At 45.3% G+C, this 27737-nt stretch overlaps 1 protein-coding gene across 1 annotated transcript in view; it reads left to right on the forward strand.

Annotated features, from left to right (window-relative positions):
- The window catches only part of FBXL17 (F-box and leucine rich repeat protein 17), a 527962-nt gene that overhangs the window by 41811 nt on the left and 458414 nt on the right, over positions 1–27737 (forward strand). The window contains exon 4 of the mRNA XM_055139470.1: positions 19298–19429. Coding sequence (XP_054995445.1) covers positions 19298–19429 — 132 coding nt within the window. The remainder of the gene's footprint in view (positions 1–19297; positions 19430–27737) is intronic.

Below are 27737 nucleotides of genomic sequence, written 5' to 3' on the forward strand. Positions count from 1 at the left end.
TTTGGTAACAGTTTCCGAGAACATGTTCCCGGAGGGGGCCCAGAGCTCCTGCTCTGGGGGCAGAGCAGTCTATTCACAAATCACTGCTTGTCCCTCCGAGTTCTCCGCGGCCATTCCGAGCAACCTCGGGCAGCGCTGAGTTTTTATTTCCTTAAGTTAGAATGTTCAGGTTGGAGGAACAGGGGGAATGGGGCTGAAAACCCTACGAGGCAGATGGAGAAGCCCACGGTCGCTGGGTCCCAGGGGAAGGGGGCGTGGGAAACAGGGCCCGCTCCTTAAACCAGGTGAGGTCCAGTGACTGAATGTGGGAGCTGCATAAAGTCCACTTCCTTTGGACTTATTACCAGAAAATGTTTGACTTCTATACCTTCTATAGCTGGGAGTGTAGAACAGTTATTCAGGCAAAAAGCGGAAAAATTTAAGAAGCCTTGCATAGGTTATCTAAAGCCTGAGAAGAAAAGCCAAGGAGATAATTTCTTTGGGAAACTGGGGCAGTCATAAATACCATTCTTAAAGCAAGGGAATTTAGAAAGCCGCATGCATATTCAGGCTTAAAGTTTCATCACGGGGTCTGCTTGAGACCCTGTGGGGGAGGTGAGGAGCCAGGGCCATGTTCCGCATGGCTGGGGCGTCGGGGTGGCTGCACGCTGGCCACTGAGTTCACAGTCTAGCAGAAGGGTTTCATTAATTCATTCATTATTTATTTATTTATTTGGTTTTCCCGGGAGCGGCTGCTCACGCAGTGCTAGGCATCACTCCCGAGAGTCTTGATCAGCTGCGCCAAGATGCTTCAGTGCCCAGGCCGGCTGTCCGGCGCTGTTCCGATGGGGCTGCTGGCCCCTGGTGGGGCTGGGATGGAACTCTGGTCCTTGTGCATGCAGGACAGGTGTCCTGGCCTCAGAAGTTCCTCTCGGGCCTCATTTGTTGCATCTTGTTTATATTTAAGCTTTTGATACTCCAGAAAATAACTCTTGAAATAGTGGCTGAATTCAGTAAGGAAGGAAGCGAACTCCAGGGAAGGGGAAGAACCGGCTCCCCTGGTCATAGTGAAATTCAGGCTGTGGTACGCTGCAGTGCGGGATGTGCAGTTTACAGCAACAGCACTCAGCATAATGCATGCATGCTCAGGTCAGAATGAGTGGACAGAGGCCGTTCTTAGGGTGTCTTAGACTTCATGGCCAAAGATTTTAAGTCAGTTTTCTTAAACTTGCTCTTCAGCATAGAAGCTATCAACAAAGAACTTAAGGAATTGAGAGTATTGTTTTTAAGAGGTAGAAATTACAAAAAGGAAATAAATTGGAATTCTTGAAGTTAAAAATACAATACGATGAACTTCCTAAGGAATTCAACAGCATATGTAAACTGGTAGCAGTTAACAACCAGTGAAACAAAAAAATGACGTGTTGAAAATAATTGAGCTATTATAATCTAGTCATGGCATTATAAACATGCAGTTAATAATGTGAAGCAAAATCACAGTTTTTTTTTGCCACACCCATGGTACTCAGGACTTAGTCTTGTTCAAAGATCAGTCCCCAAAAGGCTTGGGGTAACAAATGTGATGCTGGGGATCAAACCCGGGTATGCCATGTGTGAGCCAAGCAGTGTGCTACCTCTTTGGCCCTAAATACAGAATCTGGAGGTGAGAAATAGTTCTACATTAATAGATTTTAATCTTAAAATTATTTATTTATTGCTTTTGGACCACACCTGGTAGTGCCTAGTGGTTATTCTGATTCTGTGCTCAGAAATTACTGCTGGCAGTGTTTAGGGACCATATGGGATACTGGGAATTGAACCTGGTCAGCCACATGCAAGGTAAATATTCTACCCACTGTACTATAACACCGACCCCTAATAGGGATTTAAAAATCTTACTTTTGGTAATGGCTAGAACAAGCAGAAGACCTCAACAAGGGAGTCGGAAGCTTGAGCACTACCATAAACAAATGATATGAAACAGACACTGTACTACAGAATAGTAATAGACACTGTGTACTGTATAATAGTAATAGACAGAGTGTACTATATAATAGTAGTAGACATGGTGTACTGTATAGTAGTAATAGATACGGTGTACTGTATAATAGTAGACATGGTGTACTATATAATAGTAGTAGGCACTACTATATAATAGTAATAGACACAGTGTACCATATAATAGTACTAGATACTACGTACTATGTAATAGTAATAGACACTGCATACTATATAATAGTGATAGACACTGTGTACTATGTAATTAAGTAATAGACACTGTTATATAATAGTAATAGACACTGCTGTGTACTATAAAAATAGTAATAGACACTGTGTACTATGTAATAGTAATATACACTGTGTATTATAGTAATAGACACTGTGTACTATATAAAGTAGACGCGGTGTACTGTATAATAGTAATAGACAGGTGTACTGTATAATAGTAATAGACAGGTGTACTGTATAATAGTAATAGACAGGTGTAGTGTATAATAGTAATAGACAGGTGTACTGTATAATAGTAATAGACAGGTGTACTGTAATGTAGTAACAGACACTGTGTACTATATACTAGTAACCGTGTATTATATAATAAAAGCAGTGTGCTCAGTAGTAGAATTACTTTCTTTTTGGGGCCTCTCCAGAAATGCTGAGGGAGACCTGGGGTACACCTCTGGGCAGTTCTTGGGTAGCTGGCATGGCAGTTCAGTGTAGAGTGGTTTGGACCCTGTGGTGCTGGGTGCCACCAGGACCACCTCAGTCTTCACACCCAGAGAGACTTGGACCTCCAGGGGCCCCAGTGGGGCTGTGTGGCCAGAGAGTGCCTCAGGCCCCAGTTCATGCACATATGCCCCTGCCCGCTTAGCTGACTCCTCTACCCCAGGCCAAGACACTTTATATATATATATATACACACACACACACACACACACACACACACACACACACACACACACACACACACACACACACACACACACACACATATATATATTTTGGGTCACACCCGGCGATGCACAGGGGTTATTCCTGGCTCATACACTCAGGAATTACTCCTGGCGGTGCTCGGGGGACCATATGGGTTGCTGGGAATCGAACCCGGTTCGGCCACGTGCAAGGCAAATGCCCTACCTGCTGTGCTATTGCCCCAGCCCCCCAAGACACATTTTTAAGTGCACATGGAACAGTCTCGAAATTATGACAGACTTCGGTTTCAGGTTTATAAATAAGTTTTAATTTTAAAGGATTGAAAGCATGTAAAAATCTTGTGAATGAAAGTAGAAATTGGTAGCAGAAGGAAATCAGTTAACAATCAGTCAACTAAAAATGACACATTTGAAGGGCTGGAGAGGTAGTACATCAGGGACGGTGTTTGCCTTGCACACAGCCAACCTGGGTTCAATCCCCTGTGTCCCACATGGTCCCCAAGCACCACCGGGATTCCTGAGTGCAGAGCCAGGAGTAGCCCCTGAGCATTGTTGGGTGTGGAAAAAAAAGTGACACATTTGAAATTGAGCTGTTATAAACAAATCATTGCATTATAATCATGCTATTCTTAATATGAAGCAAAAAAAAAAAATCAGTTAACAACCAGTGAACTAAAACGACAGAATATAGCAGCATTTGGAAATTCAGTGACGCTTTATTTCCCCCCTTCCCTGTCTTTTGCTGCTCTTGTGAGGTGGTGGGGGTGTCTCATACATCAGAGTCATGTTCCCGGGCCTTGGCATGGCTGGCCGCTTGCTCGCCTGGGACTGCTCTTTGCAGGGATGGATGGGCCTTGCCTTGTCCTTGCCGGGGCCACACCTTGGTGCTGCTGTGCCTGCACATTCTGGCTACAGGGCTCTGTGCACAGATTGGGCCTCAATGGTCTCTTGTCCACAGTGCTCGCACATCTGTCACTGGTGGTGCTCCCTGGAGTTCCCTTGGTAGCAGTGCTCACGCCCTCCGGCGGTACTCCCTGCTCGCACCTTCGGGGGCGCTCAGGCTCCAGGTGCTGGAGCTTCGTTGGCTGGGATAGAACCTGCAGCCGCCGGCTTGCAAGTCAGCACTGATTGTAACCTCCTTCCTGGGACCTTAAATGGCATGGTTTTACACAACCCATGTGTTACAAAAGAACTGACAAAAAAAAAATTAGAAAATATCTTGAAAAGAATGCAGATGAAAATACACACTGTAATGAAAATTAGCCTAACAGGAAAATTTTGGGCTTTTAAAACTTACGTCTGGGGCTGGAGTGATAGTACAGTGAGTAGGGCACTTGCTTTGCATGTTACTAACCCGGGTTTGACCCCCGGCATTCCGGAGGGTTCCCTTGGTCTGTCTGGAGTAGTCCGCAAGCCAGTAGTAATCCCCGTATGCAGGGACCAGGAATAAGCCCTGAACATTATGGGCGTGGCCCAAAAGCCAAACAAAAATAACAGACAAAATGGAAATTTTCATTGCAAAGGAAAAAAGTTGTGAAATTAGTAATCTAAGTTATACGTTACAGAACTTGAAAAGAGGCACAAAGGAGACCTATTAAATAGGTTAAACCTTGTCCTGGAAGTGCTAGGTTAGACAAGTAAAGGAAATAAGATCTACAAAATAGTGTAGGATGACATTAGGTTTGTTCTTTTAGCCTTGCCGCAGGGAAATTAGGTTTATCGGGTTACACCCATCACAGTGCTCCCGAGTCACTCCCATTCCTTTGTAAACTCCTCTCTGTGCTCTCCTCCCCAACCAGTTACTCACCTTTTCCCCAAATCAGATACTGTTAACTTGTAAAATCAGATCCTTCTAGGACATTGAATTTGCATTTAAGTTAGATATTGCGTTTCTCCATCTTTTGCATAATTTACTTTAAAGCAGTGTCCTTTTTGTATGGACACAGGATGTGTTAATATTAATATTTCTTCCTTTCTATTTGTGTATTTACTGAAGGGAGCGGCTCTCTCTCTCTCTCTCTCTCTCTCTCTCTCTCTCTTGCTGCTTATATTCGGTGGTCTCTGCACAGTTAATATTATGCTTTTTTTTTGTAATTTGGGAGTTAATTGACTCCGAATAATATTCACTCCTACATCTGCTTTCTCGACTTAAGCCTCAGTTGCCCTTAGTTCCTAGCACCCCAAAAGCAGGGTCCTGATGAGGGACTGAATGGACCCAGGGCAAGCTGTGAGCTACCCTGGCATCAAAATGGGCCAGGCCAAGCGCCATAATACTTAACTATAAGGTTTTAGCACGGCCATGGACAAACTCTGTCATGACCCAAAAGAGGTAAGTGGATAAGGACCCTGCTAGGGTTAGGAAGACTAACCTGGCTTGCGGACTGTGGTCTGGAATATATAGTGAATGTCCTCAGGAAGAACCAAACTTTAAGTTTGATGTGTCTCTTGCTGTGCTCATACAGAATGGCACTGCTAGAAATATTAGAAGTAGATTTACTACAACTATTTAGGTGGATGGCAGAGAGTCTCTTGCCTGAGCGCCTGGCTGTCTTCCCTGGGGCCCCTTGGAGGGATGGGCTCCAGCTTCCCTCCCCGCCCCGAGCATAACTCCTGGTGGCCGAAGACCTCTGGAACCTAGCCAAAGCCATGCTCGAGGCCCCTCTTCACACATTCAGACAAGCCTCACGCATGAAGGTACCGGCAGAGGAACCCAGGTGTGTAATCCCATCAACGGCCAACATCCAGAGACTTAAAAGCAAGCTCCCAGAAGTGCGTGGCTGCTTTGTGGCCGTGCGATATATTATAACCTAACTTCTCCCTCTGGGAGAAACTGGCAAGCTGCTGAGAGTTTCCTTCCCACATGGGAGAGCCTCGCAAGCTTCCCATGGTGTATTCATAATCCAAAGCCAGCAACAAGTTGGGTCTCATTCCCCTGGCCCTGAAAGAGCCTCCAATATGGCATCATTGGGAAGGTCGAGTAGAGAGAGAGGCTTCTAAAATCTCAGGGATAGGATGAATGGAGAGGTTGCTGAGACCGCTTGAGAAATTCGACGATCAATAGGATGATGATGATGATTTAGGTGGATTACCAGCTGAGGAAAGAAGAAAGCAACAGACCCTCCTTGGGATCCCACCTTTGAGTGGATCTCCTAGTAATCTGGAGTAATCTCCTTAGATGAGATTTTGTTAATCTCTTGGAGGAGTGATCTTACCCCTCTTTGCTGATTTGTTAATGTTCGACCCACTTTGTATCACCACCCTATGTGATTGCTATATAAACCAAGACTGTAAGATTGATGGGGATCCAGAGCCAGCGAGAGAATGAAGGGGGGTCCAGAAGGAGAATGAAGTAGCATGGCGGGGGAGAAGCAGGGGGAGAACCAGAGGAGAATGGAGATGGGAATGGAATAATCCGCAGTTGATACCAACCAGCCTGGCCCTTGTTCCTTCCCTCGCCTGTCCATTGCCATCGACGTCCCTCGGGTGGGGGAAGCGGAGACCACCGAACACAAGCGGCAGGAGAGATAGAGCGAGAGATCGAGAGATAGAGAGAGATAGATGGGGGGGGGAGAGAGAGAGAGAGAGAGGGAGAGAGAGAACCACTGCGCTTTGGTAAATACACAAATAGAAAGGAAGAAATCCTTGCAGATGCATGGCTTAGCACAAAACAATTTGGGAGGGGCCAGAGTGATAGTAGAGTGGGTGTAGTCTGCCTTGCACGTGGGCAGTGCAGTAAGATCAAGACTGAAACCAAATCTCTATTTTCATTTACAAGTCTGGTCTATCTCTTTAGCAAATTGTTCATCTTCAGAGTTTAAGGATGCCATAAGAAACTGCACATGTAATGGGACAAGTCTGCTCTCGGCTCCACTGCTGCGCTGATGGCACACTGGCTCCTTCTCTCGCCGCTCTCGTCCCTGCAGCTAATCTGGTCACTCATGTCAGGGGGTGGGTTTCAGGCCAGGTCACTTATTTAGGTCAGAATTGGTCTCTGGTGATCTGTTGCGGAACACGAGGGTTAAGATCTGTGTCACACGCAGCTGCTGCCCCCTTCCCCCCCATGCTCTAGACGGCGTGTTCAGGGAGGCGTTTCTCCATTCTTGGACGACGTTTGTCACTCACAGACTGTGGCTCAGCCCACCTCAAGTGATGTATAAGTCAGTTTTGCTTTAAAAAATTCAGCACTTTAAAATGTGTATATTTCCTGGTCTTTTATGGAAGGATGGAGTCATTTGATACAGTTGCCCTATAAGAATAATCAAGTTACCTGCTCACCCTGTAGCTGTTTCTTGTAAAGAAGCTCCCTGGTCTTCTTTGTCATGGGTATTGGCCCTTCTCAGCCGTGTGGCGTGTGCCAGCGTGCTCCCAGCCTGTCAGAGCGGGAGCTGCCTTCTGGCTCTGGTCTTCCTGCTGTGAGCTGGGCCAGGATGCCGGGAGGAGCCTGTGTCCAGCCGCCTGCGGCCTCGTGATTAGTCCTTGCACTCTGCAGAGGTCACTTTGACGTTGGTGTCATCACACGTGTTTATTTTTGCTTTTATTTCCTTGGTGAAGGAGTTGAATCATCGAGGATTCGGTTGAAGCCAGTATCCTGGAGAGCTCAGCCTTTCTGCCGTGCACTTGCCGCATCAGATCTGACTCTAGTCTCTAATCCCTTTGTGCTACTCCGGCCTGGTAGTGTGAGTGACTAGAAGGGGCCCAGTTCTGTTCTTCTCCATGTGGCGAACCAGTTTTCCTAACACCGTTGTTGAAGAGGATTTTTTAAAAAAATTTCATGCTCTTGATTTATTTATACTTTGTAATAAATTAATTGTTCATATATCTGACCATTTCTTTTTCCTTTTTTTTTTTTTTGGTGGCGTCACACCTGACGCTCAGGGCTTATTCCTGGCTCTGCACTCAGAGGTCACTTCTGGCAGACTCAGTTCCCTGTGGTACTAATCATGGCGCTAATTTGGGTCAGCTGCATGCAGTCCAGACCCCTTATCCACTGGACTGTCTAGCTCCATCTGAGGGTTTATTTTTGAGTTTTGTTTTCTTCCAGATTCTGCTTGTTTTATTTCAACTTAACACAGTGCACTACATAAACAAAAATATAGTTAAAGATCGAACCCTACCAGTCACTGCAGGGCCAGCAGCACGTCGTCCTGGCGCTGATCCTGGTACTGAAACCTTTGGCCCAGTTCCAGAGTGTCACTGGCTGGCTCTTGGGCCATTTGAAACCAGCAGTCAGTCCACAAGCAAAAATGAAAGCACACGGAGAACTAAGGAAATGGAAAATATTCTTTGCTCATAGATTGGAAAAATTGGCACCATTAAAATGCTCTTTCAACTCAAAGTATCTTACAGATTTCTTTTTTCTTTTTTGCACTACCCAGCAGTGCTCAGGGCTTACTGCTGGCTCTGCATTCAGGGATCACTCCCAGTGGGCTTGGTGGACCGTATGGGATACCTGGGATCAAACCCAGATCAGCCGCATACAAGGCAGGCGCCCTTCCTGTTATACTGCCTCTCGGACCCTGCATTTTACATCTTTAGTTCAGTGAGTATCAAAATCCTAATGGCATTCTTCAAGGCCACGCACTGATCAGTTACTTCTGTGACATGTGGGCGACCATGGAGCACCCCAATGTTCAGAGTAACCCTGAAGAAAAGAAACAAGAGGCACAGCGCTTATCTGCGCTGTTTGCTTCGCCGGGCCCGGGTCTTCCGGCCGTGTGCCACCAGGGATTGAGCCACCAGCTGAGGCTTGTTCTGGGCAGTGCGAGCCGCTGAGCTCCTGGGCCCAGCATCCCTGGAGTCTCGCTGTGGAGCTGTTGCAGTCGGGACCGTGAGGCGCTGGGCGCTGAGAGACGTCCAGGGTGCAGGACGCTTGCCTGGCACGCAGCTGTCCTGGGTTCCGCCCCTGGCACCCTGTATGGCCCCCGAAGCACCACAGGAGTGACCCCTGAACCAGAGCCAGAAGTAGCCCCTGAGCACCACTACTGTGGCCCCAAAACCAAAAAATAACACAGAACAAAAACGAAAGAAACGAGTGAGGCACTGGAGCAAAAGCAGACACAGACGCTGGGGGTAGACGTGAGAGCCAGAAACCCTTCCTCCACCCAGCTCACGATGGTATCGAAGGGTGTTAGCAGGAACAAGCCTAACTCAGTAACTGTCTGGACTCACTGAGAATCAGACCTTGGCCGTCAGGCGTCTTTGCAATTATATAATCTTATTTAAAATCAAGATAATTTATATTTATAAACCTACAGAAACTTATCTGCAGGTATACCGATAAACTATATGAGAGAAAGTGAATTTTTTTTTTTTTTTGCTTTTTGGGTCACACCTGGTGATGCACAGGGGTTACTCCTGGCTCTGCACTCAGGAATTACCCCTGGCCGTGCTCAGGGGACCATATGGGATGCTGGGATTTGAACCCGGGTCGGCCGCGTGCAAGGCAAACGCCCTATCCGCTGTGCTATCTCTCCAGCCCCGAGAGAAAGTGAATTTTTAATTCTTAATTTTGGGTCACACCTGGCCGTGCTTTCCCTCTTGGCTCGGAGGTTCTCGGGACCATGTGCAGTGCTGGGAACAACGCCACCTGCGTGCACTCCGCCCCTTGGATTCTCTTCTTTGAGAAGACAACATTTGAAACTTTTTGTTGTGTGTGTATGTGTGTGTGTGTGTGGGGGGGGGGTGCTGGGCATTGAACTCGCAGACTCACATATGCACAGGAAGCAGAGGCTCTGCCACTGAACCAGCCACACTCCAGGTCTGGAGAATCTTTTTCTTCTTATTTGTTGCATTTGTCCATTTCTGTGATGAAAGTCAGTGGTTTGAAATCTTTTATTTTTTATTTTCTTGGTTGAGGGCCACACCTGGCACTGCTCAGGGCTTATTCCCGGCTCTGTGCTCAGGGCTCATTACTGGTGGGGACCAGTGTGCCAGATATGGTGCCCGGGATTGAACCTGGGTCATCCATGTGCAAGACCAGAGCCCTGCCTGCTGTGCTCTTGCCTCAGCCCACCCCTGTACTCTCTGAAGTACCCCGGGCCCATGGTTTACTGTCAAGTGCCCAAGGATGTGGTGTTTCTTGGCCCTGCTGTGCCAGGGATTACCTGGGCCACCTCAGCAATGCTTGAGACCCTTCAGGCAACTCTTGGGGACTATGTGGCGGCTCTGGATGAAACTGGTGGTGCTGAATGCCAGGCACGTGCTTCAGCCACTCTGTCCATCTTTCTGTCCATCTTTCAGCGTGTTCCTGCCCGAGGGCCACCTCTGGACTGGGCACATCTGCGTAATTTCCCGCTCTGACCAGCAGAGCTGTCTCGGTGGAGTTACTTCACAAAGGGTATTTGTACATAAGTATGGTCCTACTGATATACAAGCACTAATTTATACAAATGTATGTCAAAGGCCTGGGAGGAAGTTTCTCTTCTGGGGTGGCACAAAACAACCTCTTTGTAACAGAAACTCAGAGAAAATTCCGTCTCCAGTAACTGACCCTCATTTGGAGGAGAGATGGAGCTTGAAACATCGCCCTTTTTGAGGTGTGTGTTTGGGGGCCATGCTGGCTTTTCTCAGGACTTGCTTCTGACTCTGCATCCAGGAATTGCTCCTGGGGATGCCTAAGGGGTGCATGTGGGGTGCTCGGGATCGAACATGGGTTGCAGTGCTTGTGTTCTGCCTGCAGGCTCTGCGCTCAGGGCGAGTTCCTGCCCGGGCCCTTACAGGAGCTGGAGGGACAGTCCTGGCCCTGGCCTCTGGGCCCTTCAGGTGCGTGGCTGCTGGGGGCAGGAGCTGCTGCTCTGCCGAAGGCCACATAGACAGTGCGGCAAAGGCCCCGTAGCAGTCAGCTCTTCAGTCTGCCGCCAGCTTCCCTGGAGTTGTGCTTCTGCCTCACTGGGCATCCGAGGTGGACGTACAGAGGAGGACACTCACACAGCACCCCGCCCAGACACTGAGCTCCGAGGAGTCAGTCCCGGGCACCGGGCAGCAGGGCCTTTCAGAGTCACGCTGCTCTCGGTTACTGGCGGCAATTACATTAAAACCCCAATACACGCACCCTCTCCCCAGCATAGCCAGGGCCCTGGAAAACACGCGTCTGCAAGCCGAGGTCACAGCTCATCCTACTGAAAAACCTAAGCAGTACCTCCCCCCCCCCATGTGGTAAATCCTGTGACGGGAAGAAAGTGCCTGGAAATCTGTCATAATGACATGGAAATGGGCTGTCTGAAAGGCAACTGAACAATTCCTATTAGGAAGAAAATGAGACATAGCAAATGCATACTAACATTGAAGAAGCTATTAATCAAAGAAATTTAGTAGGAAAAAGGGATCTTTACCGAAGGAATTGAAACTATAAAAAAATGACAAATAGGGAAGCTGGATATATTTTTTTAAGAAAACACAAATGAAGATTTCCATGGAAAGCATAAAAGTAAAGGCTCAAGTCTTGCAGATAAAATCAAGGATGAAATCCCATTAATGAGGGCCACGGGTGTAACTTGGTGGCAGAGCACACGTGTCACGTGTGAGTCCCTGTGATTGCTGGCTCTGGGGAAACGCTAGTAATGACGCAGATGTAACTGGAGAGAGAAATAAGAGAGGAAACGGTGAGAAAACCTTTGAGAACTTCCAGAGTCCATTCAGAGGATGAGCATAAGATGTATTCTTATCCTAGAAAGTGGAGGGGGGCGGGCAGAGTACTTCTTAGAGAAGCAGTAACCAGGGGCTCCCAGGCCCAAGGAGACTTCCAACCGAGAAACACATCTGACTTCTTAAATGCAAAGTATACTGCTGAAGACACCTATCTTAGCAAAAGTCTGACAAAAGATATTAAAGGCTGCTGATGTACCAGACAGAGTATATTCGGGCCATCAATACATTTCATAGCAAAAACTACAGACAAGGAGAGTATGGGTGTTAGGCGTATATCATTCCTTTTTCCCCCCCCTTTAAATTAAAAAGAAATCTGTTTTTATTTATCTTGGACCACACCTGGGGCTACAGAACTTGGCAAACCAAGTTGACACCACCAGTGGTTCTTGGTGGTATCAACCCAGGTGTCAGCCCAGGCCTCCAGTATGTGAAACATGTGCTCCAGTTCACTGAACTATCACCCAGGTATGCTTTTTTTGGTTGTTGTTTGTTTTGTTCTCTTTCTTTTCTTTTCTTCTTCTTTTTTTTTTTTTTTTTAGCACCTGTCCTCGTTTGCAGCTACTGCTGAGTAGGCATCTGGGCCAGAGGATGTCATGCCAGCTGCTAAATTTTCAATTGGATGCTGACTTCGGGGTTCAGAGGCATCTATGCAGATTGTGGCTTTTTTCTGAGATGTATTTGTGTCTCTGGATCATGGCCGTTAATGTGCTTGAATGTCAGCAGAGGCAGTTCCTGGGCGTGACTGCCAGGCTCGGGAGGTCGCCCATTCCTGACTCCCTGGGCACCTGGGGATTTCAGTCACAAGACCCACATGCCCGGGCTTTTCAGCAGACCCAGTCTCATGCTTGAGGCTCCTTCGAGTCTGTGGAGTCTGGCTGTGAGCACGGTGGCAATTGAGTTCTGGAGGTTTTCGCCTGCCAGGGCTCTTCTAGGGAGTGTGGAGGGGCTCTCCTGTCCCCCTCTGGGTTGCCCCAGATGAAACTCAGCCTGGCGCGGAGGGAGGAGGCATCTCTGCAGCCACGTGTGTTTGCCTTCTCATGGTCCAAGTCAGCTTTTGAGTCAGAATATGCCAAAGCAACCAAGTCTGGATAAGCCTCCCCAGGAATTGACATTTTTCTCATGATGAGTGAGGAAAACCCCTTTGTACAAAAATTCTTACTCCTTCAAATGTACTCACAGGGCACTGTGGTCCTTTCCATGCTGCGTGATGCTGTTGGGCTGCTGTGGGCGAGAGCGTGCAGACACACGTGTCTCTTCCCCGCCCTCACAGCGCAGGCGGGAGGCTCCAGGCCTGCCAGTGGGGGAGCTGCAGACTCAGGTGGCCCCAGCATGGAAGCCCCTCCAGAGCGACTGTCCGTTCCCCCTGCTGCTTTCTCCTGTCCCTCTATTCCCTGCAGAATAAGGAGAAGTAACTTGCCGGCTCTGCCCACTTATCTGCTGCCAGTTTGTCCATCTAGCAGGATACCGTGCTCCGTGCTGTGAGGCCCCGGGCCCACAGCCTGGGACTCACACAGGCCGAGGTCACCAGTCCTTGTTTGCAGTTGCTGCTGAGTAGGTGTCTTGGGCCAGAGGATGGCATGCAGAGGTTTGCCTCCAGTGTCGTGCACAGATGGAGGGCTGAGAGCTCTGCTGTTCCTTATTCTCTGTCTCCCCAGGGCCCCTGCCAGCTTGGGCTGCGAGGTCCTGCAGCTCAGCTCCTGCTGGTGGGCTCCAGCCTGGGCGACGGGCAGTGGCCGGTTGGCACCTCCTGCGCTTGTTCCCTTTCAGGCCTCGTCCCTGCCTCCCTTCTGCCTAGACAGCCTGAGATACCCACGGAACCAGCACCTCAGCGCCGTCCCATGTGCTACCTGCTTCCTTTCTGAGCAACCCGTATTTCTAAAAGATAAAAACGTTATCCCAGAATACCCTTATTGGAGAAATAAAGGCTCTCTCTGGCAAACAAAAATGAGTGGAGTTCAATTATGGTGACTAGACCTGCACTAGAAGTGTTAATATACAAAGGGAAAAAAAGAGTGTAAACCTTTGGTAACAATGAAGAAGCCAAAACACAGAGAAGATGAGACAGTAAAACAGCCGGGAAGAAGAGAAGGACAGAGTTTGAGTCCCAAGAATGTTCTGACAGCAGCTGGAGAAACACCGACCCGGATGTGGGAAAATGCATTCAAACCGCAGGGCAAACCTCATCCAAACCTTATTTTGAACCACAATACAAAAACAGGAAGCAGTGGTACTTAGAAGGAAAAAGGAAGGAACAGAGAGACTCACGTGGGAAAACAGCCCAAAGAAAGTGTAGATAGAAACAGAGACGAGGGGCCAGTCTGACAGTAACAGCTGGAGATGGGCACACTGGGCAGGAGCAGAGGGCTAACAGTGGGCAAAGGGGTGTATGTGATTCCTTTCAGATTCTGTACTGCAAACCACAGTGCCCAAAAGGAGAGGGAGGGAGGGAGAGAGGGAGGGGGGGATGGGCGGGGGGGAGAGAGAGAGAGAGAGAGAGAGAGAGACAGAGAGAGAGAGAGAGACAGAGACAGAGACAGAGACAGAGACAGAGACTGGTGCTGGGAAATGTACACTGTGGTGGGTGGGGGACATGTACACTGTGGTGGGATGGGTGTTTGAACACTGTCCACTGGTGGGATGGGTGTTGGAACATTGTCCACTGGTGGGATGGATGTTGGAACACTGTGACTGAAACCTAATCAGAAAGTGTGTTGTAAGGGTCTATCTCACAGTGATTCATAAAAAGTTTTTTTAAAAGGAACATTTTATTTTTTTCCCCCATTTCTTTTTTTAAATTTTTAAAAAAATTTTTTAAAAATTTTTAAAAAATTTATTTATTTTTAATTAGTGAATCACCGTGAGGGTACAGTTGCAGATTTATACATTTTTGTGCTCATGTTTTCCTCATACAAAGTTCGAGAACCCATCCCTTCACCAGTGCCCATTCTCCACCACCAGTAAAGCCAGCATCCCTCCTGCCCTCCCCAATCCCATCTTCCCCCACGCCACCCTGCCACTGTGGCAGGGCATTCCCTTCTGTTCTCTCTATTTAGGTGTTGTGGTTTGCAATAAAGGTGTTGAGTCGCCACTGTGTTCAGTCTAGTCCACATTCAGCATGCATCATCCTTCCCCCGCATGGCCTCCGACCGCATTATACTTGGTGATCCCTTCTCTGAGTTGCCCTCTCCCCAGAATGTGAGGCCAGCCTCCAAGCCATGGAGTCAACCTCCTGGTACTTATTTCTACTGTTCTTGGGTGTTAGTCTCCTACTCTGTTATTCTATATTCCACAGATGAGTGCAATCTTTCTATGTCTGTCTCCCTCTTTCTGACTCATTTCACTTAGCATGATACTTTCCATGCTGATCCACTTATATGCAAAATTCATGATCTTAAAAGGAACATTTTATCATGGTCATTTTATCGGGGTCTCTGTTACATCACTGTGCTAGTTATCTTACTGCTGGGGGGAGCTTGTGCGCCAGGGGCCTGGGAGAGCAGGTGGCAGGGAACAGGCCTTGTGCCGCCTGTGGCACCCTTAGTGGGGTCTCAGAGCCCAGAGCTCTGTCCCACTACCTGGAGCACCTGCCGGATGACGAGAAGTGGCTTCGAGAGAGCAGACTGCTGGGGTCAGCCAGTGGAGCATAAACACAGTAGAGTTGGATGAAGATATGAGGAGATGTGGATTGGGATTTTTCTTTCTATTAAAGAAAAAAATTTTTTTGATTGGGCCACACCCAGCAGTGCTCAGGGCTTCCTTCTGGCTCTGTGCTCAAGGATCACTTCCAGTGGGCTCTGGGGACAATATGGGATGCAGGATTGACCCAGCTTGGCCACCTCTCCGGACCCTGGATTGGGATTTTTCACAGCTTCCTGCTACCTGTGTATTTTAGTTTTAGGTGGTGACAGATTCAGAACGCAAAGTAGAGGGAACAGTTTCCCTCCTGGGAAGGTAGCACATGTTTTATTTTAAAATATTTTAGCATTTAATACCTCGGTATTGTTAGTAGCAAATTTCATGTGAAATTGGAAGACTTAATCTTGTTTGGGGGCCTGGTTTCTCCCTGTCCTGTGTTCAGGGACCGCTTCTGGCAGTACCAGGCCGGTGACATGCAGGGCCAGCGCCTGCCCACTGCTTCCCTCCAGCCCCCCTCTTGTCTTTATCCCGGGGACTCGAGTATGTTTTCAGTTGGCTGCCTTCTTTGTCAATGGAAGTGTATGTTTTTCCTAAGGTGTTTTTTCCTTTATCACAAAAATTATTCCAGTAAAAACAGAGAACTTTTAAAAATTGTTGTGGATACTGGGCAAAATTTAATACAAATTTGAAATGTGGGAAAATCACCTCCACATTTTATAGAAGAAATGGAGAAATGCCTTTGAATGTTGTGGTTCCTTTAAATTCTGACTTTTGGCTGGGGTCTGGAAAGGTGAGTCTGGGTAAATGCTTCCCCGAAGGGAGGAGAGGAGTCGCCTTCCAGCCTGTGTGCCCCTGTCTTCCAGGGGTGTCACTCAGTAGCCACCTTTTTATCTCTCCAGTTTGGGGTAATGTCATTTTCCCCGTACCTCACTTCGATGGATGTTTTAGATTTTCAGTTCATTGTTTGGCAGGCGCAGGACTTTCTCAGTTCCGTATGTGCTGGGCCGCCCCAGGCAGAACTGTTTCAGGGCACTGCCTCCTCCGATGACCCAGACGAGGCCTTCCTCTTCACTGCCAGCCGTGGTGGTTTTGCTTTGTTTGAGCCAGACCTGGCAGGGTCCAGGACTCTCTCCTGGCTCTGTCGGGGCCACTTCTGATGGGGCTCAGGGGACCAGATGGGGTGCTGGGGATTGAACCCGTGCCAGTCGCGTGCAAGGCTAGAGCTGTATTTTCCATACGATTTTTCTTAGCCCAGAATTAGTATCCTTTTGTCCCCTTTAGTTTGGTTGTGTATAATTTCATGGCCCTGATGAAGCCTGCCGCGTTTCCTTAGCTCTCTTCTGAGGTTCCCTGCCGTAGCTCGGATTCCCATCTAGACGTGGCGTGCGTTAGTTGCTGTCCTGGGGTCTTCCTCTTACCTTCCCGGTTTCCTTGTCCTGGTGTTTTTCTGGGAGATTACCGGGGGCACCTGCAGAGACCATACTTTCTCACGGAGCTAGATCACACCCAACTCCACATTGCAGCACTCTGGGGGCCAAAGAGCTAGTGCGGTGTGTAGGGCCCTTGTCTTGGCCAAGGCTGAGCTGGGTTCGAGCTCCTGCAGCCTGTCTGGTACCCCAAGCCCCACTGGCAGTGACCCCTGAGAGCAGAGCTCAGTGGTCAGTGTATTCTTATGTCTCGGTACCAGAATACAGATTCTCTAAGCTTCCTAGTCTAATGTATGGAGAGGAAGTGTTTTGAGAACAGGTACCTGAAAATACCTCCTTACTCTTACTTGGGGGTGGCATGGGGCAGACTCACAGCTTCAGTGCTTAGGGGCTTCTGCAGACCTAACAGGTCTCTCAGTCCTGCCCACTCTTGCCTGCCCAGCTCCCGATCGCTGGAATGAGAGACTGGCAGTAATTGCCTCCAGAATTTGCTGTTGCTTTTTTCCCTTTTGTACAACCAAATTTTATGCTTTTCAAGATCCTTACTTCTTTAAGTGAAATGTTTCTTTCCCAAGTCTGTACAGTACTTGAGTATACATAATTCTGAAGGCTTACAGTAATTGGGCTCCCAGGGTGTGTTTTCCCTTGGGCATGGGCACACGGAAGAAGCTTTTCCACCGGAGAGCCTGGCTGCCTGTGCAACTGTTCCAGCCTCCGCCCCGCGCGCTCACGCCTTCTTGGTGCTCCTGCCCCTGCTCTGTGCTCTGTTAGCACACCACATGGTCTGTGGTTGGTTGGGCTGTGCAGTGGCCAGTGTGTGTGCCATGTGGTGTTGACACGAGGGGCGGCCAGAGTTTGTGCCGTGTGGAGCAGGGTGCAGATGAAGATGGACAGAGTGTTCCTCATCCACTGCATCCCCTCCCCGTGACTTCCCCCTGCAGACCCTGTTTCCATCTTACCTTTTTATTCGTTGTAGAAATTCTGAGTTTGCAGAAGCATGGGGAGTGTGTGCTGTAGGGCAGCATGATGATGGCTCCCTCCGCTTGCAGTGCTGGGAGTAGTTCCTGAGTGTAGAGCCCTGTGCCGCTGGGTGTCTCCCTCGAAAGCCCCCAGAATGGTTTTTTCTTTAAAAAGAAACAAATTTACGTTTTAATTAAAAAACAAATTTACGTTTTAATTAAAATAAATGCTTAAGAAAATGACCACTTTAACATTCTGTTGTGCATTTTAGTATCTTTTCTATCTGTACATGTCTATTAGGTTACAGATATATTTTTTAAAAAAATTAACTAGACTATATCACACAATTTTGACTATTTTCACATTTGTCAAGTATTTATCTAAAGTTTAATAACTGACTCCAGTTTTATAAAAACATTGTAATCTCTCCTCGAAGTCATTCCCTTGCTTGTTAAAGTGCTTCTGGGACTGGAGTGAGCGGGCACGGGTGGGGAGCACTTTCCCTGCACGGGTGGGGGCAGCATCCCGCAGGGGTCCTGAGCGCAGCCCGGAGTGGCCCCAAACCCAAAACAGAACAAAAGAAAGGAAAAAGAAAGCCTTTTTGTCAATTCCTTTTAGCTACGTCTTACCAAATACCTTAGCTTATTATTCCCAACTACTGATCATAAAAAATTAAATATATGGAATATTTAAAAAATTACACGGTGAATATCCAGTATGCCCATACCTTTGGTGTGTAATTAGCATTCTAATATGCTGATTTTGCCACATGTCCATTCCTTTAAACAAACTCAATTAATACTTGAAGTGCCGGCACATTTTCTGTGCATGTTTTATAAAAAAATTTCATTTGTGCTGAGTAGCTCTTCAAGAAGAGTTTTAGTACTAATTCACTCTGTGAGTGAATACAGAGGTTCTGGTACTTCCAAGTCTTTCAAAGAACTGAATTTTACTTTGTTTGATGTAACCTTTTAGGAAACAATATTGGAATATAGGTTGTTACTAAGGTAAGCTTAATTTTATTCCTAAAATGACTCTTTTCAAATATGATGCCCATAAAGCAATGTTCATTCATAGCTTGCTTTGTTCCTTTAAACCCTGCAGTAGATTTTGTAAAGAAATGAATATGATTTGTTCTTTGTTATATTTAGTGTTTTTTTTAAATGAGAACATTATACTTGTTCAGTAACTATTTAAAGTTACAGTTTAGATTTTAGATTTCATTCAGATAATCTCTAGTCTTTGTTTCTAGTGTAATTAGTAAGTGTGTGATAAAATTAATTAACAGTATTACATTATGATATTTTTCTTTTCCACAGAGTAGATGAGCCAGTGGAGACAAATTTTTCGTTGAGGAATCAGAAGTAGAACCAGAGTTTCATGAACTAAATACTCTTTTTCTCCTTTGTCTCATTTCTTGATCTTTCGTTTTATTACTTGAAATTTTGTTACTGCCATTATAACATTGTGGTTGATAGAAAGACCCTGGAGAAACAGGTTTTCTAGTCATGTAAGTGGACACACAGTGCCAAGGAGAGGAATCAGGAAAGTAGACGAGAAGGTGGAAAAATTTATACAATGCTTCTTTAAATTCTAATTGCTTATGCTGTACTTTAAAGGTATTTTTAAAAAGTTATTAACGTCAAAAAATTCTAGGGTCCCACTAAAGATGAGTTGCCTTCAGTGTCCACGCATTCAGCCAGATCTCTCTGTTCACAGCTGGGCTCCAAATGCAGAGAACTCAAAGACATTCATTTCGGCCAGTGTTACAAGATCTCCGACGAAGGCATGATTGTCATCGCTAAGGGCTGCCTGAAACTACAGAGGATATACATGCAGGAAAACAAATTAGTAAGTACTGCTCATCCTGAGTCTCTTGTCTCTGATTCTTTGATTCCTTTGAACGCAGCTTACGAATTATTTTTTGCTGATTTTGCTGTGGGGTTTTAGAGCTGTGTTTCTCCTCTGGGAGCTGTACAGCCTCCTGAGGTCCCAGGACAGTCCAAGGGGATCACTGGTGAAAACTGTGTAAATGGGGAGTGAACGGGTAGAAAAGGTCAGGAAAGGCCAATGTCAGAAGAAGGTTGGGAAAGAGACGAAGAGGGAAATTGTGTGTGGAAGCAAGGATGCTCTTTCAACAGGGATCTTACAAATGGATTTATGGCCATGAGTGTTTGTATGTGGCATTTGGACATTTAACATTTCACATTAGCATGTGATGTATGTTTTAAATTGATTGTGAAATAAATTGAAAGAAACAGTTGCCCACCATATGGTGCCCTAGTTTGGGCCTGTTCCTTTGGATTCTCCCAGAGATTATGATAATGATGGACGGCAGTTTTTAATGGTCGGGGAGATACAGCTTGTGAAATAGACCCTTTTGCTGAATATGGGGAAAAATGGGACCCAGGAAATTGAGTCAGATAATTTTGGTAATTACACAGTTTGTTTTGAACACGTGTGTGTAACTCATTCACACTTAGGTGTATCATCTCATTTAAAACCGGGTAATTTCCTTTCATGGAGGTGTAATTCAATAAAATAAGGCAGAACTCACATAAACTATGATTTTTTTATTTTAAAGTGAGTCATGAAGTGTTTTTAAAGTGTACTTACAAAGTTGTGCAGTCATAAAGATTAATCTGGAACATGGTTTATTACACCCTCCTGGGAAACCCTGTGCCTCTGGGTGCCACTTCCCACCGCCTCCTTCCTCTAGCCCTGCACTCTGGAGGTTTAATTTGTCTTACCTATTCAAGACACTTAACATTAATGGAATTGCAGTGTGTGGTCTGACACTTAGCAAAATGTTTCAGGATTCCTTCATAGTGTAACATGTCAGAATTTTATTTTCGTTTCTGAATAACATTCCAGATTCATTAATTCTATATTGCTAGACACATAGTATAAGTTAACAGAAAAAGTTACTGGGAAGGAACTAGTAGAATTCTCAATGTTGAAAAATTAAAAAAAAAAGTGTTCTAAAGTATGTACAAGGTGGTCCTGAGAATTGAGTTACTTATTTTAAAAAAACACTACTGCTTTTTAACTGTATCCCTAAAGTAAAGACCTCTTTTGTTGCTACTTAGAGCTTAGAAGATTTAGCTAATTTATCTCATATTAGTATAAGTTTTGAAGTTTCTTGAAATGTCAGAACTTTAAGAGAGATAATGCCCATTCTTTTATTTGTTTTATAGTCTGGGAATTGAACTCTGTCTCACATGTGCAAAGCATGTGTGTCTATTACGTCCCTTATCCTGATAATGTTCTTTAAAAAAATTCTTGGTGGAAAAATTAAAACTGAGTTAAAAGGAAATGCTTTTATGGCCACATAAAATTGCATTTTTCTCTTATCTGCTTCTTCCTGAAAATTTTTTTCTTTGAAATTATGTAGTAAAACATTTATAATAAAATTTTATAGTAAAATGTTTTATATGCTTCTTTACTTAAAACCGGATCATTCTTGAAGTAAAGGGTTATGATCTTGTAGAGGGAACAGGCTTTCTTGTGTCAGAATTGAATTTTTCATTTAAAGTTTTTATTTAGTGGAAAAGTCTTTCCTCCTGGAAGTGCTGGAGGACTGGGTGCACGCCTGGTCACCCCGAAGGCCCTGCAGTGCCAGCAGACTGACCATTGTGCCACTGCAGGGCAGGTGCTGCAGGACTCACATCTGTGGCCAGGAGCTTTGAATTCTGGTTTCAGTCTTGCTTCATCAGGCTGGGAAAGTTACCTAAGCTCCTTGAAGGAAGAGTTTTCTTGGTGCAGGTTGTTAGTTGATGTCATTTTGCAGGTTGTGGTGTTGCAAATTAAATTACAGTATTTGAAAAGGATGTAATGAAAATTGTATTTTCTTACATTTCATTTCTTATTAAAGTTAAAAAATTACTGATATGAAAAACAGTCTTCATGAAAACACAGCTCCTGCCTGTTCTGCTGGCTTCTACTCTGTACCGAAGATAAATTAAAGAGTAGTAGGCCCAGCTTAAATTTTTTTGTATCCTCACAAAATTGGAGATCTGTTGAGCAATGCTTATTTTCTTTTTGGTTAAGCAAAACTGCACAAGGGAGCAGTTTTGATATAAAAAAACTTTTGTCCGTTTCTTAAATGAACAAACTATACATCTTGAAGTCTCTAGTTATGTTCATGGCTTTTCTCTTTGTAGTTCGTGAGAAGATGTTCTGCTAAGGAGGGTCTGTTTTCTATGCGTTATTATGCAGTGAATATTTTTATTTCATTGGGAATTTGAAGTAAATTTACTAAATTTAAAGTTCAGAGAGGTTCTTTCAGTTAAAGTTATTAGAAAGGGAAATTTAGAATTTGACTTTTATATTTTGCAACTATTATGATTTGAGCAAAGAGCCAGAAGGATTACAGGGATCACAATTTAGATAACTAATCTTCATTAGGAACTCTGTTTTATGGTTTTGGGACTTAAGAAATAATGACAGGGGCTGGAGCAATAGCAGAGTGGGTAGGGCGTTTGCCTTGCACGTGGCTGACCTGGGTTCGATTCCCAGCATCCCATATGGTCCCCTGTGCACCGCCAGGAGTAATTCCTGAGTGCAGAGCCAGGAGTAACCCCTGTGCATTGCCAGGTGTGACCCAAAAAGAAAAAAGAAATAATGACAAATACTTGTGTACTTACAAAGGTACACTTTTAAATACACTTTTGGGTAGAGTATCTCGCCAGCATGGCAGAGCCTGGCAAGCTCCCCATAGTGTATTCGATATGCCAAACACAGTAACAACAAGTCTCACAATGGAGACATTACTGGTGCCCGCTCAAGCAAATCCATGGACGGGACAACAGTACTACAGTATTACTTTGGAGGCCACACCCAGTGGTGCTCAGGAATTGCTCTGGGCTCTGTGCTCAGAGATCACTCCTGGAGGTGCTTGGGAGACCCTATGGGGTTCCAGAAATTGAACAGGGGTCAGCCACATACAAGGCAGGCGGCTTAGCCACTGTCCTATTTCTCCAGTCCCCAGAGCATGGTGGGTTTTTAAGATGATAAACTTCCTTGACTTTAATTTTTAAACTTTTCTGGTTTTGGGTCACACCAAGCGATGCTCAGGACTCACTCTTAGCTGTGCTCCGAGAGGTCACTCCTGGGGGGCTCAGGGACCGTGTGGTGTATTGGGGATTGAATCCAGCTGCGTGTGATGTAAGTGTCTGATCGCTGTACTATATTGCTCCAGCCCCAGTTTGTTGACTTTAAAAACGTCAAATTGTTTGTTTAATGCTTTAAAAAATACTTTATACATATCTTAGCTTTCATATTATTCATTGGCCTTTAGATGGCAGCATTGTCTTTGTGGATGCCAGTGACAGTTTTTTGTGTCCTTGATAACTAGAACGCTCTAAAGCTCTTTATACAGAATCTATAGCTATTAATGCTCATTTCATTTTTTGTTTTTCAACTTTAGTGGGAATATTTCTTCTAAAAATAATTGCAAAATCAGTTGTATCTAGAGTGTTAGCAAATGAACTTGCTATTTTGTACATACCAAGACATTAAAACATTCTTACCTGTGATACTGATTTAACTGAAACCAAGTCTCGTAGAGGAAAGGGTTCCTATGTTTATAAGAAGTTTTATTCTGGTGGAAAATGAATTTTCCACAGAGGATGAATTTCTGTTTGAGTAGTTTGTAACTTTTGTGTGAGACAAGTTCTTTGCACCTCCATTGATACATTTTGCGTTTGCTATAAAACTCTGACTTCAGCTCTGGAGGGCGAGGTGTAGGGCACGGTCTCCTGAGAGTCTTGTAGGTAGCTCTGTCTCTTATTCTAGTGGTAGTTTTTATATTACTGTGGGCAGCACCGACTATAAAGTTATTTATTGATTTGTTTTTGTAGCTCTTCAGCAGTGCTCAGGAGGCCTCTCTGCCAACTAGTCTGGACAGGGCATGCGCAGGACACCAATCTCCGCAGGGTGTGCTCTTTGGGCCACTTAACTGTTGCCTTGGTCCCTTGCACAGTCATCAGCAATAGACTCAAACCCACTAACATGACTTCAGAATGTCTTAAGGCATGACTGAGTCGGCTTCCTGCCAAGTTAGACTTTGATTCTGCTTTTTCTTACTCTTTTGTTCCTTGGTTTAGCTACTACAACTTTTGTGTTTCCATTTCCTTGTTTGTGGAAAGAAAATAGCTCACTCAGAAAATGTTCTTCTGAGGATCACACTTGGTGAGCTTAAGAGGCACCTTGCTGAATGCTGGGTTTTCCTCGTCAAAACTCCCTTCTGTTTTCTTCCTTCCACAGCTGACTTTCTGGACATGTGGATTGTGACAGTTTGAAATGGGTGTCAGGCCATTCACACTGTGCCGTGGCTCCTCTGGCCTCCGGCTGTATACTTGAAGGCTGTGGCTGCGGCCGAGTGCATGTCCTTGGGTTGTGCAGTGTTGGCGTCTGAGCACAGCTCTGGGACTCAGATGGACCATTTCTGACCTTCCCGCTCGCCGCTTGGCCCAGAGTGGTCAGGGACTTCGTCGTCTCTCAGTCCCTCCACTGTACTGCAGGGAACGCATCTCTCTCTGACATTCCTCGAAAAGCGGTTTTCCTTACAATCCCTAACAGAAATCATAGTTGCGAGGAAGTTCTTATCCTAAGTAATTCATTAAAAAAACCCAAAATCTTTGTGTTTTCGGTATTTGCTTTGCTCTTTCTCCTTGTAGTGAGTGAAACGTTCCTTACCCAGACTTGGGTTACTAAATAGTTCTGCATGAATGGGTGTTTTAAAGGTGACTTAAGATATTGAACTCCGTCTTTTTATATATTACATTATAGGATGGCACCTGGCAAGCTCCCCGTGGCATATTCAATATGCCAAAAACAGTAACAAGTCTCACAATGGAGATGTTACTGGTGCCCCCTTGAGCAAATCTGTGAACAGTGGGATGACAGTGTTACAGGATGGTACCATCATTTTGTTTATATTTAAAATATTTAATAATAATTTCCTTTTATTGAATATAATATACCAGTTGCTATCATTTTTGTCTAGTTGCATCTCACCACAACCAGATAGGGTCGCTTTTTTAAAAAATCCCTGTTCTAGATGAAGACATTTAGACTTTGAGACTAAGCAGTATTTAAGTGTTGGAGTCGAGCTTGTGCCGCAGACCTGTTAGACTCCTCAATTTTGTTTTACAGATTTTGAGTGAAGTGGTACATTACAGACGGTGTTAATCTATAATTTTTTTATAATATGAATAAACAGTAATTTTCAAAAGGCATTACCCTCTTTTAAACACTTACCGACACTTGCAGTGAGACATCAAAAGCAGGAGTTAATCATCGGTATCAGCAGAAGATATTTACAAAAGCTTTACAAAGGGCTTTGGGGCTGGAGAAAGACACTGCAGGTTGGGAGCTTGCTTTGCATGTGACTGATTCCACTTTGGTCCCTGGCATCTCATGGTCCCCTGAGTTGCCCCGGAGTGATCTCTGAGCACAGAGTGGAAATGTTACTTGGCAGCATTTTTGAGGAATAACTAGAATTTTTTTGAGGGGGTGCACATGTAGCAGTGCTCAGAGATTCCTCCTGGTTCTGTGCTCAGGAATCACCCCTGGCCGTGCTGGGCTGGGGGGAGCATGGGGGCGCCGGGGGTTGAGCCTGAAGAACCATGTACAAGGCAGCATGCTATTTTGTTGTACTATTTTGCTGGCCTCTTTTTTTTTTTTTTTAACTTATTATATATTCTTTGCTAGGCTTCCCCTCCTACTTTCCTTCTTTTCTCGGTAGCTGTCATATTTGGAAGACGATAGGGATAACTATTTGTATTCTGTCATTTGAAAGCTCATAGGAAATACATGAAATCTGTGTGTAGGTGTGTGTTTTTATATCCCGTGCCTCAGTGTGCTATAGACAGCAGTCAATGACTTGAATGATACCCAACTATTTTTTCTTTGTAATGAATTAAATTTTGGGGGGGCTTGGGGGTCCACACCTGGCAGTGTCAGGGATTACTCCTGGCTCTGCTCAGGGTTCACTTCTGGTGGACTAGAGAGATGTGTGTGGTGCCAGAAACTGAACCCGGTTAGCTGTGTGCGAGGCAGGTACCTTGTTCTACTGGTGCTCCACCTTCCCCCTGCGTATCTAAACAGGATGGAGTTTTTGAGCAAGTCAGATGATCTTCCTTCATATAAAATGTTGAAGTCTTGTCTAGGTCTTTGTACACATGAGTTGGCACCAGGAGACAATAGGTTGTGGTAAAAACTTACCAAGACATTAGACTCAGCAAATAGAAATTTTAGAAGGTTAGAGGACAGCGGGATGCTGGACTTACATTAAACCTGTCATTTATGAGCATGTGTTCTTCAGTACCACTTTAGGCGGCCAGCAAGTGAAGATCATTGTTTGGATCTAAGGAGAAGTTTGGCTTATGTTTCTCTCAATCTGCAGTAATGAAGCACTGGGGTTTTCGAATAGCGAAAACTTAATCGCAGGCTCTGTACTCAGGGATCACTTCTGTAGATGCTCAGGGGACCATATGTGGTGCGTGGGATCAAATCCAAGTTTGCCACATGCATGACAGGTGTCTCATCTTTATACTCTCCTTATCTTAGTGCTGAAGCTTACATGGAGCTGAATTGTCTGAGGTTAGAATGCGTGTGCATGCGTGCGCGCGCACGCGTCTGTGTGTGTGTGTGTGTGTGTGTGTGTGTGTGTGTCTGTGTTTCTGTTTAAAGGATGACTTTTCTGAATGCTATTTAAAAACTTTTTAAATCAGGCTTCAGTTGATAGAATGAATGCTGCTTCTCCAGCATTTGTATGCGTCATCCTTTGTCCTAGAAAAGTAGCTGCATTGCCACGGGAACGCTGTTCCTTGGTGTTTCCAGGTGAGCTGTCTGTCCCGCCCTCCTGTCCGGACGCCTGGTGTGGTGAGCACTTCCTGCCCCCGTGGCGGGGGTGTTTCTTCATCACCTGTTGTCTTTGGCGCTGTTTTTTGTTGGCGTTCTTGTTCAAGGTCTGAGCACGAGGTTGTCTTTTGGATAGTAGAAGGGTGGTGGTGGGCTGCTGCTGGGACATAGTATGCCGACTCAACTACAATCACAGTGTCTAAATTAAAAAAAAATGAATAAGAAATAAGCAGAGATGGCACTTCAGTGGCAGGGCACGTGCCTCACAGTGAGGGCCTGAGAAAGAGGGATTTCACTGCAGATGATCATGTGCCTTACCTTCTCGGCGTCCATGCAGTCATCCAGCAGATTGGAGTTGCTTCCTTTGTCCGCCAGGGCATTCTGCCCTCCCATGCCCCTCAGGTGTAGATATTCCCAGCAAAAATCTCTCAAGACTTTGAGTTGTAATTTGTTCATTACTTGATCTTGGAAAAGATGAGAGTTGACAAGTTGCTTATATGGTTGTGTTAGTTTAGAAGAACTGAACTTTATTGTGCAAGTTAAAACAGATTAAATGTAATACTTAATATGTACCTTGGTTGGTATGACAAAGTAAACTTAGTTGACCTGGCATTAAATTTAGTTAGGACACTAATATTGTGGTTTTTCAGAGTGCAGTATTTGAGAGCATACTATGTAGAAATGATACAAATATATTAATATAATGCATAAAATGCTTAGTTTTTTACTTCATTAATTGGTTCAGTTCAACTTGCTTTTCTTATTTTCACGTTTTAATTTCTTTATAAAGTAAAACATTGGGGAAAGAATGCCCTGAAAGAGATATAAACAGATGTCCAATTAGAATAAATAACATGGTTAGTTTCTTAGTTTTCTTGAGGATTAAATAGCAATTGGGCAACTAAGTTGCGTCTTCCCTCTACCCCCCAGTATAGAAATTATATATTTTTTCTAGAATATCTAAATGGCTTCTTTTCTAAACAGGTTTATAGGAATCATCTGTTTTTTATATTAAAGTCTGTGTAAGGGGCCAAAGAGATAGTATAGCAGGTAAGACTCTTGTCTTGCTTCTGGCCACCCTAGATTCTGGCCCTGGCAGTGGGGGTGTCTGAGCACAGAGCCCAGAACAAGCCCCGAGCACTGGCAGGGGTGGTGTCTGAGCACAGAGCCCAGAGCAAGCCCCGAGCACTGGCAGGGGTGGTGTCTGAGCACAGAGCCCGGAGCAAGCCCCAAGCACTGGCAGGGTGATGATTAGCAACTGCTTCCCAGTGTAATCATGCCATTGTTGATC

This window comes from Sorex araneus, chromosome 1 (genome assembly GCF_027595985.1).
Source record: "Sorex araneus isolate mSorAra2 chromosome 1, mSorAra2.pri, whole genome shotgun sequence".
NCBI classification, from domain to species: Eukaryota; Metazoa; Chordata; class Mammalia; order Eulipotyphla; family Soricidae; genus Sorex; species Sorex araneus.